Below are 18,604 nucleotides of genomic sequence, written 5' to 3' on the forward strand. Positions count from 1 at the left end.
CAGCTCATTCTACTCACACACAAACAGCTGCCCCGGGGAGGGGTGCAAGGGCAGGGACAGGGGTCAGGGTGATGCTCCCATGAGGATCAGCTGCTCCAGGAAGGGAGATCAGGGTGATGTTTCCATGAGGATCAGCTGCTGCAGGAAGGGAGATCAGGGTGATGTTTCCATGAGGATCAGCTGCTGCAGGAAGGGAGATCAGGGTGATGTTTCCATGAGGATCAGCTGCTCCAGGAAGGGAGATCAGGGTGATGCTCCCATGAGGATCAGCTGCTCCAGGAAGGGAGATCAGGGTGATGTTTCCATGAGGATCAGCTGCTGCAGGGAGATCAGGGTGATGCTTCCATGAGGATCAGCTGCTGCAGGAAGGGAGATCAGGGTGATGTTTCCATGAGGATCAGCTGCTGCAGGGAGATCAGGGTGATGTTTCCATGAGGATCAGCTGCTCCAGGAAGGGAGATCAGGGTGATGCTTCCATGAGGATCAGCTGCTGCAGGGAGATCAGGGTGATGTTTCCATGAGGATCAGCTGCTGCAGGAAGGGAGATCAGGGTGATGCTTCCATGAGGATCAGCTGCTGCAGGGAGATCAGGGTGATGCTTCCATGAGGATCATCTGCTCCAGGAAGGGAGATCAGGGTGATGCTTCCAGGAGGATCAGCTGCTCCAGGAAGGGAGATCAGGGTGATGCTCCCATGAGGATCAGCTGCTGCAGGAAGGGAGATCAGGGTGATGTTTCCATGAGGATCAGCTGCTGGAGGAAGGGAGATCAGGGTGATGTTTCCATGAGGATCAGCTGCTCCAGGAAGGGAGATCAGGGTGATGCTTCCATGAGGATCAGCTGCTCCTGGTCCCCTCTCTGAGGGAAGGATGCTGCACTGGGGCCATTCCACCTCCCAGGCACAGGTGCAGAGGACCTGGAGGCAAAACCAGTTTGAATTAAAGCCAGAACCACGACACAGCAAAGCCAGAGACCAAAGTCCCCCCTTGGCCTCCCCTGCCCTTCTCCCCATCCAGAGACTCTCAGGGATTCCAGGCACACACAAAGGCAGCCTGCATTCAACCAGCATCCCACAGATTTCATTTGGATGGGTAAGGCACAACACAGCAGCCCTGACTTTCTTTCCAGTAGTGAAGGTGCAAATTTTTGCATTATCACCAGGTATTTGAAATTATTAGGTCGACCTGGAATATCCATTCCAGCCAATGGCATTATCCTTTTTAGCTTTCCCTTTTTAAAATTATTAATTAATTTTTATTATAAATGTTTCCCAATCTTTACTTTTATATAAATTATTAAATTATAATTATAAAATAATTATTTATTTTCATTCTTAAAAATTATTATTAATTTTATTAAGCTATCATTTTATTATTTAGATTATTAAAATTTTTAAATTATGAAAGAGATTTAATTATCCTATTTTTCTCACCCCTTTTATTAATTTTATTAATTTATTATTTTAAATTATAAATATTTTAAAATTATTAAGGAGATTTAATTATCCTATTTTTTTTCCTCACCCCTTTTACTCCTCATCCTCTTTTTTAAAATTAAGGTGGCAAGAGAGTTGTTTCCCCTTTAGAAACACTCCTTTAAACTGTGAAACAGGTTATTTTAAGCCCAAAATTAGGTGGTTTGTATTTAATAAAAAGCTACAGGATATTATAACAGTTTCAAGGAGCTCCAACAGTGTCACAGGTAATAAAGTTCCTCCACAGATGAAGGGCCAAATCCAGCAGTTACACAATTACCCAGTGCCAAAGAAACTGTCCTTAAATGAGGGAAAAATTACAGGGAATGGGGAATACAGAGCAGCTCATTCTTCATACTCTGCTCCACAGCTTCCCCCAGGAATCTGGAGGCAGCAAGTGCCTTGGGAATGTTCCTTCCACACTGGAACCATCATCCCTTTACCCCCTAAACCCCAGCAGGCACCACTCGGATGGACCAGCTCACATCTGCACCCAGGACAGGATCCCCAGGGTTCCCAAGCCACCAGGATTCCTGGATAAGATTATTATTCCTGAAGTGTTTCAGGCACTGGGAGCTGAAGGGGATGAAGTGGTGCTGCACTCAGCCAATCCTGCACTGAGGCCTCAGCCAAGCCCTTCTGCAGCAGGGATGAAGCTTTCATTTAAAAAAATTGAGTTTTCACTTCTTGAAATGAAGTTCCTCACTCTCACCAAATCAAACATTACCACAGCTTTGCTTTGCTGCTGTTACAGGAACCATGTGGGAGCCCTGGCTTCACATTTTCCAACCCTAAAGCTTTAAATCCCCACTTATTCTGCATCCCCCTAAGAGCTGCTGTGCTTTTGGCTTTTAACAGAGTGGCACCAAAGCAATGTGGGGTTGGAAAGAGCCACTCCACCAGCTCCTCACCCTGCTGCTCCCACTCTACACAATTCCAACACCTTTCCCTGCAAATTAAGCCTCTGCTCAACACCTTCCTCCTTCCAACACAAGCCCAATGGTATTTTCACCTCTTCTGCCACCAAGAAACAACCTGGCAGCATGTGGTGCTCACACTTCCCATCCCACCTGCTGGAACAAAGCTCTTCTCCAGACCTGCAGGATCCCAAGGAGAGTCCTGCCCTGTCTATGCCACCAATTCCTTACCCTTATTTAGCAAAATGGGAGTGCTTGTCCCCCCTTTCTTTCCTTCTGCAGAGGAGCAAACAGCTCAGGAGCTCCCATTTCCCACATCCCAGCCCATGGATGGGCACCACCAGCCTTTATTTGCCCCCAGAAGAACCCTGCACAGGCAAAGCACTGTACTCCAGCCACAATTACCTCTTGTCTAGCCAGAATTGTTGAGGAAACCAATGCCCACAATGAGAAACTGCTCCCAGGAGCCCTGCACCATCCTGCCAGTGATGGGAGCGGGGTGAAGACTCTTCAAAGCTTTGTCCTTCCACGGAGCAGGCCCAGGGTAAGGGCTGGTGGTCACTTCTCTGCTCACAGCTCGTGCTGGGAAGGCAAGCACACAACAGAGGCTTCAGTTCCCCCAAAAAACCAAAGGCATTTATTTACTGCAGGATACAGGACATCCATGAGAGGAACCAGCAGTGAGCAGGATGGGAACATCTGCCCCCAGGAAGGTTTTCCCACCCTGCTGAAGTCACCCTGCAAATCATTTCCTAAAGCTGGTTTTGTAGTGCAGAACACGACAGGGTGTGGGCAGAAATGTGAGAGCAGGAGTTGCTGGGACACAAATGAGGTTAAAAGCTGCAATCTGAGGTGGACTAGAAAATCCCTTTTGTCCCTGCTCCCTTCACAGAATTCTGGAATCTAGAAGGTTGGAAAAGCCTTCCTGGACCATCGAGTTCAACCTGTGCCTGATCCCCACCTTGTCACCAGCCCAGAGCACTGAGTGCCACTCCAGGCAGTCCCTGGGCACCTCCCCAGGGATGGGGATTCCAAACTTCCCTGGGCAGCCCCTGCCAAGGCCTGAGCACCCTTTCCAAGCAGAAATTATTCCTGAAAATTTTTCCCTTACTCAAAGGAGATTCTTCCCTTACTCAATTGTGGTAGAGAAAATCAGCAGCAATGGCTAAAATTGACCCTCAGCATGAAAAATGCTTTGTTGAAAGGTGGTGCCCTCCCAGCCATCCCTGCTGCTCCTGGGAAGGCAGTGGAGAACAGGATCCCTCCTGCCTTCCAACCCTCGTGTACCTCACAGGCAGCATCTCCACACTTTGCACGGCAAAGAAATCACCAACAACCTCCTGGATCTTCCCAAGAAGAGAACTTCACCCACAATAAATCAAACCCCTTGGAGAACCAATGCCAATCTCAGCACTGTGCCCTCAGTCACATGAGGGAACATTTTCCTGCCCAAGCTCATCCCCTGCATGTGGGATGTCATGGACAGCTGGATCTGGATGGGAAACTGCATTTGGAAGCACTTTAACCAGGATTCTTTGGTTTAAAAACCTTCTAAAATTCATGGTGCAGAGAAACCAAACACTAAAGAATTCTCCAAAGAGACCTGCAGGGAACCAGAGCTGGCTGGAAGGAATCTAAATGCCTGAAGGAAACCAAGAACACAGCCTCCAATTTTCACTGTACCCCAACAAAAACCTGCTACAACACCTGAGTCCCTTTGGGAAAAAAAAACTTCACAACTTCATTTAGATAATTATTTTTCTGAGCACTGACAGACAGAGGGCTGATACCCTGAGCCCTGATTAATTTTAGCACCAGAGGATTAAGAAAGCAAGAGGAAAACATGAACAAGACGTGGCAGGTAAGGCTCACTCCTGGGTTTGTGTCATCCTTCCTGGGAAGGAAACGCTTTTCCATTGTTAGCCAGTGATTTACTCCCAGGTGTAATCCTGAAGGAGGAGCCTGGGCAGCCTCCAGGACCTGCTCCCAACGCTTGCCAGGCGCCAGGGCAGGATTGATTTATGGGGTGAGCACCTGCTGCGTCTTAAAGCAGCTTCAAGTGATGTTCCACATGCCAGGATAAAAAGCTGCTAAGACTCAGCTGGTGTCTATCAAAGCTATGGAAATCGGTGCACTTGGAGATCGCATCAGGAAACTCACTGCAACCCTGTTCCCACTGGAATTATTTTATATTATTAATTTATACAGTCATTGTACACCCCTGAGTGTCCTGGCTACCAGCTGCTTCCTTCTTCTGTATTCTGGGGCACTGAAAGGCAGGACAGAGCTCCTAGGACATGGATTTAGGCATTTCAAAGTACACAATATAAACCCCTCCCTCGTCAGGCACTGCCCTTGATAAAAAACATAATCTACTAAAAAGCAAGGCTGTGAATTCCCAGCTCTCCTCAGATGCCAACAGCAGATAAACCCAGGCACTGGACACAGAGGAAGTTGATCCTGACGTTTATCGTGTAATAAGGAACAATCTTTATCTCGCAATGAAATCCCCTCCAGGGGCTGGGCTGGGATTATTTCGGTTGTTTCCCCAATGTGCCTGAGCTCTGGGTTTGCTTGCAGAGCTGTCTGGGAATTCCACACCCCCTGAGAGGGCTGAGACCAGGGTGAGGGGCAAGAACTCTGGGTTTATCCCAATCCCTGGGATCTCCCTTCGACCCTTCCCACGGCTGTTTGAACCCAAACCCACTGCAAAGCTGCTCCCAGCACACTCACTAACCACAGGGGGGAAAATCTCCATAATTCCCATTTTAAAGGCGAACAAGAGGCTTTTTCACAGCTGTGGCAGCACAAAATACACCCTGACAAGGTGCTTCAGCTACCAACACTGTGTTTACCTTTAGCCACATGAAGAAAGCCAAAATTAATTAAAAATAGCTGGGTAAGGATATGACAACAGGGCCTTCCAGCAACAGGAAACGTGGCTGTTCTTCCCTCGCCCTGTTTGGCAGATACTGTGTGCTCTGGGCTGTTTACTCGCCCTCACACACACTGATAACAGGAACACTCTTTTTTTGGTGCTGGTTTTCCCCTCCCTGGCCTGGAACACGTCCTGCAGCTGTGTTTAGCATGCAGAGCGTTATTAGGCTACAATTCACCAGAGCCTGAAGTAAAAAGTTTCACTTCTGAGGAGCTGAAAACCTTCATAGAAGGTGGGAGTTGTTTGGAAAATAATAATAAAAATCTTTAAAGATATCATAATGGTTTTCACTGAAGTCCATGGGAATTTATCAGCGACTCTAATGAACAAAAATTAAAGCAGATGTTGGAAACCCAGAAGTTTCAGCTTTAGCTGAGATCCTCATGGGAAAACTTTCCAGCCTGCAGAAACCACAAAGGGGATGGGAGCTCATGGCCACAGACAATTCCAGAAGTAATTAATGGGTCAAAGTCTCTTTTCCAAAGCAGACTTTGCCTCTGAAACCACCACCAAGCTTTGCAAAACTTTCCCCTACAGATATCACTGACGTGGGCAAGATAGAGCCAGGATTGTACTCTGGAAGAAAGAGGCAAAGGGTGTCTTTACAACTGCCCAGGGACAGAGAGAACACCAATAAACTGAGCTCCAGCCCCTCCAGCCCTTGGACAAGCTGGAAAGGAGTCACAGCCACCCTGGCTGACACAAGGGTGGTCACAGGGATGGGGAATGTGGGGCTGGGCTCCCCCAGCCTCAAGCTGCTGTTGGGATGCAGCTCTGAGTGCCACGAGGAACAGCAAAGGCATTTTCAGAGAGCTGAGAGCTCCGAACATGCTGTGCCTTAGTGCCAGAGGGGAAAGCTGGGCTGCCAGAGCTGCAACACAAGGTCTCAGAAGCACAGAGCCCTGGAATGCTTTGGCTTGGATGGAACCTCAAAGCTCATCTTGTTCCTCTCCCTGCCATGGGCAGGACACCTTCCCCTTGCCCAGGCAGCTCCAAGCCCCATCCAACCTGGCCTTGGGCACTGCCAGGGATGGGGCAACCACAGCTGCTCTGGGCACCCTGTGCCAGGGTCTCCCCACCCTCACAGGGAAGGATTTCTTCCAATATCAAACCCAATTTCGCCTGTTTCAGTTGAATCCACTCCCTTTGTCACTCCAGTTCCTGGTGAAGGCTCCCTCCTGGATTCTTGTGCAGATTCTTGTTTTCACCCACCCGAGAGGAGCAGCACGAGAAACACCAACATCCCCTTTTCTCACCGTGGGCTCCCCACGAGCCTCAGCAACAGCAGCTTGGGTGCTTCAGGACCTCATCCTGCCCTGAACCTCTGCCCAGGTCAGAGCTGGCTATGACCAAAGCAATCCCTCGGCCAAGGGGGCTGCAAACACCTCCATGGCCCAAAGGACATCTCCTCTCCATGGGCAAACAGCTCAACAAGCACCCGGGGGGACCTCGCTGGCTTCCCTTCCCTCAAACCCTTCTGCAGCCCTCATGTGTCCTCACACACACGTTTGTGTCCTCACACACACGTTTGTGTCCTCACACACATTTGTGTCCTCAGCCAAATCTGAAGTGTGCAATTGTACAGCCTGGAAATGCAGCAGATATCTGAGAGGAGAGACCGGCTGCAGGATCCAAGTGCTCGCCTGCACAAAGGGCAGAAACGCCAGGGAAAGCTGCCAGCTCGGGGCTGGGGCAAGCTGTGTGCATTGCTAAACCTTGGCCTGACCTGTCACTGGATCTGGGGACAGGAAATACTCAAGAGAGCTAAAAATCTCCAGCCCGATCTTCAGATGCAATTGCAGAATGAGGTATGAAGGTCAAGGCAGGCAGATAAGGAGATGAAATAGCTGCAACCCACAATTAATCTACAGCTCATCCGCTCGTCTGTGGAGCCAAGCACATCCCATCCCCATCCTGGGACATCACACACGAGCTCAAACCCCAGAGCCCGGGCACAGGAGCTGGGCTGGGAGGTGGCAGCTCATTAATGCACAGCAGCAGCAGCGTGTTTGACAGCATCCACACCCCCGGGCTCCAGCGTTTCATTAATACATCCCTGCAGCGGGATACAAAGGGGGGGAAAAAAGGCAACCTTTGTTGTCCACGTTCTCTGCTCCTACTACAGGCACCTGCAGCCTGTGGACAAACAGGATGAACAGCAGGAGGCTCCTGTCAAAGCCATCACAGCACGTGCAGCTGAGCCGGTCCCTCAAAGCTCACTGTGCCGCAGGAGTTCACCTCACCCAGTTCTCAAGGCAGCTCTAATTACACTCAGGCACAGGGCTCCGAGCCAAGAACCGCAGCAGACACAACGGGAATCACTAAGCCATCAGCCCAAGAGCCTTTCCAGTGCTCTGCCTGTTTCACCAAACCCTTTTTGGTCTTTGCCCCAGACCTCGGGACACGAGACGGGAGCGGATCCTCCAAGAGCATTTGCCATTTCATAGTAAACCAGCAGCGTGAAGCCAACACAAGCTCGTTATTGGCCATGAGCAGAATCTGGGCCATCTGATGTTTTAAACTTATTAATTCAGCTGCAGCTGGTAAAAGCACAGTTCTAAAAAAATGTGTGAATTCAAATAACGGGCTCCCATCTAATCCGCTCGCACGGCTCTCTGCTGCAGTGCAGTTAATTAAATGGTTCTCGTTATAAATCCACTTTCCCCAGAAGTCTCATTAGCCAAATTAATATGATGCATATAGAGCACTTAACCCTTCCAAGAGACTGGTTTTAACAACAGCCTGGCTCTACCTGGCCACTGGAGCACCCCTCTAAGCCCTTCAGAAGGCAGAGGGGCAGACCCAGCACTGGAAAAACAACTCGCTAGTGCACGGCGACCGTAGGAGAACCATCCCACGATACCTCCGAGTCTCTGGAATAAAAAGATGATGTAAAGGAGACAGGGAACCATTTCCCAGTGAAACAGACAGCGAAATCTGACTCAGAGAGGCAGAACTCTCCTGGAATAGCCACGGACACTTGGAAGCACACCCAAAAAGTGGGACAGTGCCCAAGCCCTGGCACAAACACCTGAGCAGGTGACCAGCTTGCCAAAAAGATCCCCTGTTTTGGGGTACACTAACAGATCACCCATCTCCTGTCAGCATCAACCCTCCAACCCAGGCAAAGGGGCTGAAACACATCTCCCATTATCGCTACCACCCCAGACCTATTGTACAACACTTCAAAGGAGATTAAGAGGTTGTATCTCAACAGTACAAGAAATGCATAGGAAAAAATAGGAATTTTAACTACAAACACCAACTTCTAGAAGAAAAGGCATCTCCTGAGTCTGCTCTCTCCAGTTCCCTTCCCTCATAACCAGCAATACCTACAATTGCTCCCATTTACAACAAAAAGCTTCATTTAAATTATTACACCAGCATCCCACAAACACAGCCAATTTGCCAAATCATTGGCTTGGCTTTCCTTATCAACACATACAAATTATACACACTACTCTGGGTTAATTCAAGCAGTTCATGAAGTCAAAATAACAGCTCCAGCTTGCCAAGCTGAGAACATGTAGCTTGATGTGCACAGCCCTGTCTCTTAACGGGGCCCCCCAACAACCAGGGAAGCACATCCAAGAGTCGGCTCCTTCGCTCCCATTCCCGAGCGGGCGGAGCGGCTCGGTGACTGAAGAAAACACAGTTAGCAAGCATTAATAAACTGGAGAATCAACACAACAAAAGGTGAACAACAATCTTCTTTTACATTACAACTCAGTCCAACCTCTTCCAGCCCCTTACCTGTTTTAGGGATTTACACAGCGCTTTGCCCCGGGAACAGACACCTTGCAGAGCGCAACCACAGCATCCGTCGGCTGAGAGGCATCTGCAGCCTAGCAAAGATCCTGCCTGGCTGCAGGGGGTTATCCATGGAGTTAATGTCAAGGCAAACAGGGCAAGCTGCCGTTCAAGGCGTCTTGGTGGCACGTCACAAGAATTCTACCACGAGCACAAACGCGGGAGCTCCCGAAGCCGGCGATGCAGCAGTGGCAGCTTCCTCTCGACGGCCGCGGTCCTCAGGAAGTCTCCTGCAGCAAACACGGAGTTGTGCTCCTGCACGGGAACAGCCTTCCAAAGCTCAGGAGCCCCCGGGACAGGAGAACTACAGCACACAACGTTCTCGGGCCGCCTCCGGCTCTTTCTCTCCCCGTCTGTACTACACCGGGAGCGACTGCACGGAGCGCGCGGCGGGGCCGGGACGCGAGCAGGGCACATGCACATCCGAGGCGTGAGGAACCACTGGCTTCAAAACCGGTCAAAATAAGGCACTGAGACACCACGCAAAGGTTTAAATTACCGCCTCCAGCTCTCAGGAACTCTTCATCCATTCAGCACTAAACCCACAACTGCTGAAAAGCCCCTGGAGATGGAGGAGCGCCTCGCGTACGGCAGGAAAGGCTTTATTAACAGCATTTAAACACTTTTAAGGACTCATTTCTCTTTTTCTTTTGGCAATTTTGGTGCAAAGGTTTTACGTGCAAGATTCAAAGCAATTTCAAAACTTTTTTTCTTCAAAATTAAAAAAAAAAACCAAGAATCAAAACTAAAGGCAAACACGTTGGGTGAACAAAATAAATCAGAAACTTAAAATTCAGGAACTCCAGCTCTTCCAACCAGCGAAGCCCCAGACTTGGCCACCGTTCCGAGGCGCAGGGCGGTGCTCCCCTGCTTCTTGTGTGCCAGCAGCAGCACGGCTGCCCCGTCCCGCTGAGGAGAAACGCAGCAAGTGACCCCTTTTTCACTGCAAACACGGGGGCCACAGCAGGGCCAGCAGGCACAATTCTTCCGACTGGTACCACAGGTCGATCAACGCCAAAGTGTCGGTGCTCTCCCTGCTTCTTGCTCAAGACCCACAACTATCAGCTCAATTGGGCAGCAGCAGCAGGAACCCCTCCGCTGCCAACACAGGGGCCAAACGTTTGTCGTCAATTCACTTCCAGGCAGAAAAACCATTTTCCTCAAAAGAAACAATTTATTTAGAATGAAACAAAATCAGCTCAACTGTGAGCGCATGTTTGAGTGACAGCTACTTTTAAGCTGTGTGAGCCATAAAAAGGGTATTCCTTTACTTTTCCAGCAATCTTGTGTACACAGCACAAAGCAAAGAGGTCATTTTTTTTTTTCCACTTAAAACACGGGCATTGGCATCACAATAGCAGATACACAACTTTTTTTTTTTTTTTTTTTTAAAGCTGCCATTTTAGTAAAATGCACAAATACTAAACAGATAAGCTTTCTTCCACCAGGAGGCCCATGTAAATTCCACATAAGCCACAGCTTCTCTTCCCAAAGGTCCATTAGAGCTTGGTATCCATTGCGGTTGTCTTCTGCAGTCCACCAGATTTGCTTGCAGGAGGAAAAAAAAATGTTATTTCAATACAAATGTGTACACCAGATCTGGGTTTCTCCCCTCCCTACATTATACACATGAACGTAAAGAGCTACGAGGCCTTTCTGAATATTCTATTTGGACTTCAAAAAGCACCAAAACCACCCATGGGCATGAAACCTCGGAATGAAGTCACCTTCTAGGGACAGATGCAAAACAAGTAGTGCAGGGCTATTTTGGACCAGGATTAAACTAGGCTTACAGGACTGATGATTACTCAACTTGCAGTAACACATCAAAATCATTAACCAGGAGAAAAACCAACCTAATTCTTGCTAATTTGGTTGACTTTCCTCGCTGGGTATTTCCTGAAGGAAACTCATCAATAAAACCATGAAATGTAGTGTTACACAGCTCTTTTGCTCTCGTTTTGCTGCGCAGTTCTAACAGCAGACAGTGCCAATATTAAAAGGTCAAATCAAAGACACACCCAATATAATTTAAAATTGTTACTATTCAAGTCATATCTCCTAGCCATCGTTTTCACACAATCAGAACTGCAGGAAGATGAATATTCAATGAACCATTCTCTGCACCACCCGGTCTGCTTTAAGCCTGATACAAAAATCACCTCATCGTTCAGTCTATCGATCATTAGATTATCTGTCCTTCGGTGCTATAAAGAAATAAACAAGGGGACAAAAGGGAAAGAACCTCAAAAGCTCTAGAGCCACATGGCAACCATTTCTTCCCCTCTGGGCACACAGCACTCCCCAGGAGCGCTGCTCTCAACACTGTTTTGCTTAGAGCCAGGAACTACCATTTTCCAAGCCATTTTTCCCTGAGTCCTCAGAGCTTTTGAACTTGTCTTCACAATTTTGATTCACTCCTCCTCCCCATTAATACCTCAGGCCTTTCACCTCAGTTACCACCAACCAGAGGGTTCCCAAACCCACACGAGAAATTAAAACTCGTTCTTTGTAAAACTCGGCTCTCCACAGAGGCCAAGAAAGTTGTCACCAAAATATTCCATCTTTATAGGAAACAAAAGAGAGAGAGGGCAAGGTTTGTCTGCCTGGCAATAATGCCCTTTTCTCTCTGTGAGGCTGACAAGGATGTGCCGGTATTTGTGCCCCTAAAACCTCTGGATTGAGGATAACCTCGGTGTTCCTGTGGGAACAAACAAAGCCACTGGCCGGAGGCCAAGGGAGTTGCACAAAGTTTCCAATTGAAAGAAATAAAAACAACAAACTAAAATCTCAAACAAAACTACGAGTCATTTGAGGTTCTTTCCCCAAAGCACGAAGCATAAAGATGAAATGATTGAGGAAAAGGGCATCCTTTTTCCAGGCTAATTCAACACGCTCATGAAATAGAAGAACATCAGCTGCACACGAGGTCGGGAGGGAATACTGAGCTCTCACCAGACACAAGGAGAGAGCCAACAACTGCTACATCTGGTTTGCTCTACACACAGTGGTATCACCCACAGGCTCCTAAACCTTCAGCCCTGGCCAAGCCAGCTTCAGTGGACAGTTACTCCAATGGGGAACACCTCAGACCAAGGAGGAAAGCCCAGCCCGCCCGGCTGCACCCGGGATGGCAGCACGGGAATTCAGTGCCGGCAAAAAGAAAAAGCTGCCAAAGTTTTGCCACAAGAACCCTCAAAGGGTGTTAAAATCCTTGCTTACAAAACAGAGCAGCAACCACAAATAAACCAGATTCAAAGAAGCAGGTGCTCCATTAAATAAGGAACCAGAAAACCTGGAGTCAAACACAGCCTTGCCTGTTCCTTCTCGCCCTCCAGCACAGCACAACAGGCAGTGGCAGGTGGAACCACGGTGATTTTCCAAGGAAAAGTGGAAGTGCACCTAGCATGCTCTTCCCAAAAAGCTTCCCAAACCAAGCTGGCTTTCACAAGCTATGTTGACCCCAAGTTTTATGGGTTTTTAAGCAGGTGCCTGCTGTGGATCAGCGGAACAAACGCTGCTCTCAGTGACTTTAAGTGTCCAACACTTCAGTGCTTTTTTTTTTCCCCCGGTTTTGGGCAGATTTAAATTCCCAGCTATTCAAGTCTCTTTCCTAGAAAACTCTTGCAAGTGATTTCTGTCAGATGAAATGAGAAAACTCCCTCTGAATGCAAGCATTGATCACCTGCTGACACACAACAGGCACCTGCTCCAATTAAAACATTCTTTGCAGTAAGTGGTAAACACACTGTAGCTTCTTAAACACAGTGATTTGTGCATTTCTGGTGCCATTCCCAAAAATTCTCATTGTTAATAGTAAGCTGAACAGCTGAATTCTGCCATTTCTTACATTCACATTGAAGGACAACCCAGAAATCCTGGGTTTTACTCTCAAATTTAAGAGCATTAAATGAGACTTTCACCTTTTCATTTAGAAAGAAAAGTAACTATAAAAACTGTGTTTAAGAGATGCTGCCACACTGGAATTCTCAGTTCACCACCATGTTTGGGATTCTGGGTCCACTCATTCTGGGCAGATAAAGGAATCAAAGCCCTCTTACACCACAGCCCTCTCTGACAAGTGGTTCAGTAATAAAAATTCCTATTTTTGTGACAGAAACTCAAGCAAGTTCAGTTACACCCATGAAATACATTCAAAACATTTCCTCCTTCATCTCCTATTTGCATCCTATTTCACACCTTGAATTTGATTTTTGCCATGCAAGTTGTAACAGAAATCAACCCATGCCTGTATCAATTATCCACGGAATCTATTGGAGCATGGACCTAGTGAGGCAGCGTCTCTTCTCCGTTGCCCAAATCCCTGAAAACGTGGCTAAGTGCAAGATTACATTCTGGGTTTAAGTGCAAGATTACAATTTTGGGGCCTGTAAAGAGATACAGTGAGATTTACACTTCAGTTTTAGAAGCTGCTGCAACATCCTTTTTGTTGGTAAACAGAGTATCATGGAATTAGATCCCATCAGGGATTGAGATCCCTTCTTGCCTCCTAAATGCCTGGATTACCAAGGTGGCTAAGACAGCTGGAGAAAAGTGCCCAATAATTGGGGAAAAATAAGAAAAAATTAACTATGTTCTTTGAAAAAAAACAAACCAAAAAACAAACAACCTGCAAAACCGTTTCATCTTTGAATCACAAGAACAAGAGCTCAAACCTCGGTGTCTTGGAGGATTTTTAGTATTTCTCCAAGATGCTAAAACCACTTTACTCCAGGTGCCCGTGATAAACCTCATGTAATGCCCACTGCACACTGTACCTGAAAAGTCCCTAGCAGACAGCAGCTCCTTGCTATTAACAAAGAGGTAAAATGTTAATGAGAACTTTTATGTAATTAAATTATCACAGAATGAAAAGCATCTCTGGAGAGAAGCACTTCCTTGCTCAGTTTGCACTGTGGAACCAGACCCCACTGAACCTGCAACTCTTGGGAAAAAAACCCAAAAAACAAAACAAAACAAAAAAGGCAGTAAAACCAAAACCCCACAATATAACTCAAGTTCTCCTTAAAGCACCTCCTTGTTTCCTGCACACCAGAGTGAGCACAAGACATTCCTGGTTTGCAACAAAGTCCTCAGCTCTTCACCAAACCTCGTCACTGCTACAAACCCAAAGTGCACATATGGGATACAGCGGGAAATCAGGGAAATACACCTGTTAAAAAGCCCAGTTTCAGTGCATGCACCTGGGGGGCTGGATGAAAAAGGAACCCCTTTCCAAAAAGGAATTCAGTGTTCTGCTGTGTACCCGAGAGCAGCTGCTGCTCACCTGGAAAACGTCGACCTTGAGCCACGCGACTCAACGGGGAAACCACTGCGGCTCCCGAGGGAAGGGATCCCGCGGGCCAAAGGGCCGCTGGCCTGGGGCCAACACGGAATTTCAAGGACTCAAAAGAGGGGCTGACACCAGTCTGTTATTAAAGTGTGGTTTTCCATTTCCACTGAGTGCTTTAAATCTGGTCTGTTCTGTTTGGAGCTCTCTCGAGAACGAGCTCTTGGGACTTGCTTTAAAATACATGAAATGAAAAAAGGACATGAATCTAAATGAAGAAGACAGGAGTTTTTCTTCCCCCCCTCCCCCCCACCCTAGTTTTTCTCATTTTTTCTATTTTCTGTAAATCATAGCAGGCTGAGCCTCCCTGCCGTCCCCGCTGATAGGGAATTCTCAAAATATTCTATTCACACTACTCCTAACCAACCTCTCTGGTTTCTACCTTTATAGAAAAATGTAGTAACAGAAAATCGGGCTGGGAAAGTCACCTACAAACAAAGATCTATTTAAAATAACGACAGGGCTGGCTAAGGCGGTATCCCATAGCACCTGGCACACGCTGGAGGGGCTGCATGGAGGAGTAGGTAGGGTTGGGAACAGAACAGGAGGGCCTTAGGATGCCCCACGGACAATGATCATGACCAGATAGTCGTCCTCTGATTTGGCCAACGCCTTGGCCGTGGAGTCCAGGAACTGCTGGGAGAAATCGCAGGGCGGAAAGGCGTGCAGGACCCCGCTGTTCTCCTTGTCTTTGTTCCCCCCCACAGGGAGGCTGATCACCCCAGCAGCCTGCTTTTGCTTTAGGTAGGACACCAGATTCCTGAGCGGCCTCTGCGTGGAGGTGGTGGCGGCCTCGGCAGCTCCGGCTGCGGAGCGGTTGTCTGAGGCGCCGGGCACGGCCAGAAGGATGGCGTATCCGTTGGGACCCGCCACCTTGATGCGCCGGTTCACCTCGTCCAACTTGGGCTGGTCCAGACGGAGACGCTGGGTGATCTTGAGCTGAGCCACTTTCCCCCCAGTCGCTCCCTCCACGAGGAGGCTGCTGGCGACTCCGAGGTCCCCCTGGAGCAGGTGCATGTTGGACGGGAAGTTGCTGTTCTTCAGCAGGAGCATGCCCTGCCAAGCCAGGCACAGCTTGGGCGCTGCCCCGGCCTGCGCTGCTCCGTCCTGCTGCTGTTTCTGGGGAGGAGGTTTGAGCCGGGAGCCTCCGCCACCTCCCTCCGCCGCCCGCTCGTCCTTTTTGGCCGGGCTTTTGCACTCCTGGGCGGCGGCGGCGGCGCGATGCTTGCGCTCCCGCTCCGCGGAATTCTTGCGGTCTCGCTTTTCGTTCTGCCCCCGCTCCAGGCTGCCCCGGCGGGACTCCCGGATGGGGGAAGGCCGCTCCAAGAGGAGCAAGCGGGATGAGCGCTCGGGGTCACTACTGTAACGCTCCCGGCCTCCGAGGAGCTCGGGGCTGCGGTCCGGGGGAGAGGTTGTGGCCAAGCAGTGGCGCTTTCGGGAGGAAGAGGAGCGCTCGCTGTCGGGGGAACGGTCCAAGTGCCGGCCTCCATCCTCCGCCAGTCTCCGTTTCCTAGGCTGATCCCTACTGCTACTGCCCAGCTCCCTCTCCCCGCGGTCCCGCTCCAAGGACCACCCGTCCCGGCGGCGCTCCAGGCTCTCCAGTGGGTCATAGGCAGCTGCCCGATTACTCCGGTCCCGCACAGGGGGCGGCGGGGGCACCCACTCTGTCTCGGGATAAAGGTCTCTGTCACGGTCTCTATAGAGCAACGGTGGCGTCCTGTCCCGGGCCCCCCGGAGGGGGTCAGGGGGTGCTCCCCGGTGAGCCCCAAAAGCAGCCGCCTCCGCCACAAGCTCGTAATGAGCCGGGGGCGGCAAGGGCAGGGGCTGCAGGTAGGGCTGCTGGTACCGATGCTCCGTGTCGGCAAAGTCTACGCGGAGCCGGCGATCCGGCCCCCCCAGGGGGAACCCCCGCATGTGGGTGCAGGCTGCCTGCGCCGCGTCCAGGCTCTCGTACTGGATATAGGCCCAGGAATCCCCTTTGCGGTAATCGATCGTGCGGATGGTGCCAAACCGATCAAACTCCCTGGCCAGGGCGGCCAGGGGCACCCAGGGCCCCAGGCCACCCACCCAGAGCCGGGTGGTCGGGGTGGCTTTCCCGTACCCGATCTTGATGGGGTTGCGCAGCAGCACCTTCCCCGACATGGCCAACTTGGCCCGGTGCGCCATGTCCAGATTCTCAAACTTAAGAAACCCATAGGTGCTGGTCTGCCCACGCCCCGGCCTCTTGATGTCCACCTCGGTGATGACCCCAAAACGGTCGAACGCTCGCCGCAAGTCCGACTCGCTCACGGTGATGTCCAGGTTGCCCAGGAACAGCGTGCGGTTGGCTCTCTGGTCATCCTCGGGGCTGATCTCCTCCTCTCCGGCCGCTCCGGCGCCTCCTCCTCCTCCTCCACGGAACCCCCCGGCCGCCGCCACGCCGGCCACGCGCTCCAGCCCGTAGGCCGGCCGCACCCGCGCCTCGTAGAAGCCGCCGTAGTCCCGCTCCCTCTCCAGCTCCCTCGGCAGCGGCGGCGGCGGCGGGAGCCGGCCCAGGGCGAGCTGCTGCAGCCGGTAGTCCCGGTATCCCAAAGCTCCGCCGCTGCCCGCGGGGGACAGCGCCCGCTGCGCGGCCCCGGCCGGCGGGTGCCGCACGGCCGCCGCCACCGCCCCGACCGCCGCCGCGCCGTAGGGAGACTCCTTGTCCAGCAGCGCCGGGGAGCGGCTGCTGCGCCGGCGGCCGCTGCCCCCGCCGACATAGACGGCCTCGATCTTGAGCGGGCGGTCGTAGAGCACGAGGCGGCCGCGCGCGTGCTTGGCGGCGCGCGCGTCCTCGGGCCGCCGGAAGTTGACGAAGGCCACGCGCTCGTCGGCGGCGCCGGCGCCGGGCGGGAGCCGGCTGATCTTGACGCTCACGTCCCCGAAGCGCTTGAACTCGTGGAAAAGCCCGTCCTCCACGGCCTCGTCGCTCAGCGCCGAGCCCAGCTCGCTGATCTTCAGCGTCTTGTACTCGCCACCGCCCGGCTCCGACGAGGAGGAGGAGGAGGAGGCGGCGGCCGCCCGCGATTCGCCGCCGCGGCTGCTGCTGCTCCGCGACGCCTCCGCGGTTTTACCGCCGTAGCCGTGCCGGCTCCCGCCGCCCGCGGCCGCCGCCGAACCGGCCTCGTACTCGCGGCTGCCGGCGCGGCCGCCCTTGTCCGCGTGGGCGCCGCGCCGGCCGCTCCCGCTGTTGCTCTCGCCGGACGCCGCCGCCGCTTTCCCGCCGTTGGAGCCGCCGCCTCCGCCGGACGAGCCGCTCGGCTTCTTGCTGCCTCGCGAGGAGGAGGAGGAGGACGCCGAGTCCTCGCCGCCCCGGGAGCGCTTGGCCTTGGCGGGCGAGCGCTCCTTGCCCTTCATGGCGGCGGCGGCCGCGCTCCCGCCGGGCCTCCCCGACCGCCCCGCTCACGCACCCGCCGCCATCTTGGGAGCCGCGCCGGCAGCGCGCGCCGCCTCCCCCGCGCCCATTGGCTGCCCAGGGCGGCGCCCTCGCCCATTGGCTGCCGCCGTCGGGGAGCTCCGCCCACCGCCCGGCGCTGCGCGTTCCCATTGGTCCGCCGCGCTGTCGGTCTGCCTGCCAGCCCCGTGCTCCCGCGGGGGGGGCGGGAATTGCCGCTGTCGCGCGCCTCCCAGCCCCCCTCGCTCATTGGGCAGTTAGAAAGGGCGCGGTGATCTCATTGGACGGCCCTGCCTGTCAATCGTGGCAGTTCAACCATGGGAGGATTTTCGCTACCCATTGGACACTGGGCCTAACTTACTTTCCCCTTCTGATTGGCTCGCCTACCTGCCAGTTACAATAATCGCCCTGCGGCCCCGCCCCGCCCTTTGCCATTGGCTCTCTCGCTTAGATGTGACTTCCCGTCGTACCCCTCCAAATCTCGCGAGTTGCTCAGTCCCCGCCCCCTTCCCTCATTGGTCACTAGTAACCCATCGCTTTGCTCTGATTGGTCAGTCCCTACGCCGCTCACGAAGGAGCGCGCCCTCCCCCCAAACTTCACTCCTGGTTTATCATTGGGCGAGAAAATGTCCCCAGGCGTTTGATTGGGTGCAGGCAGGCAGAGTGCTGATTGGCTACGACAAAAATCAATCAGCTTTATTCGG

General features: G+C 51.8%; 1 protein-coding gene across 3 annotated transcripts; it reads right to left on the minus strand.

Annotated features, from left to right (window-relative positions):
• Positions 1-35: 35 nt before the first annotated feature.
• On the minus strand, positions 36-17,956 carry RBM15 (RNA binding motif protein 15). Of its 3 annotated transcripts, XM_058855516.1 has the most exons (5): positions 14,978-17,956; positions 14,426-14,661; positions 9,082-10,686; positions 2,796-2,972; positions 36-915 (listed from the first exon to the last, which is right to left on the minus strand). In XM_058855516.1, the coding sequence occupies exon 1, from the start codon at positions 17,861-17,863 to the stop codon at positions 15,041-15,043; it is 2,823 nt and encodes a 940-aa protein (XP_058711499.1). In that variant the 5' UTR covers positions 17,864-17,956; the 3' UTR covers positions 36-915; positions 2,796-2,972; positions 9,082-10,686; positions 14,426-14,661; positions 14,978-15,040. The 3 variants fall into 3 exon arrangements, with proteins under 3 accessions (XP_058711499.1, XP_058711500.1, XP_058711498.1); XM_058855517.1 differs by lacking the exon at positions 14,426-14,661; XM_058855515.1 differs by having other exon boundaries at positions 9,082-14,661.
• Positions 17,957-18,604: the final 648 nt, after the last annotated feature.

Source organism: Poecile atricapillus, chromosome 23, assembly GCF_030490865.1.
Source record: "Poecile atricapillus isolate bPoeAtr1 chromosome 23, bPoeAtr1.hap1, whole genome shotgun sequence".
NCBI classification, from domain to species: Eukaryota; Metazoa; Chordata; class Aves; order Passeriformes; family Paridae; genus Poecile; species Poecile atricapillus.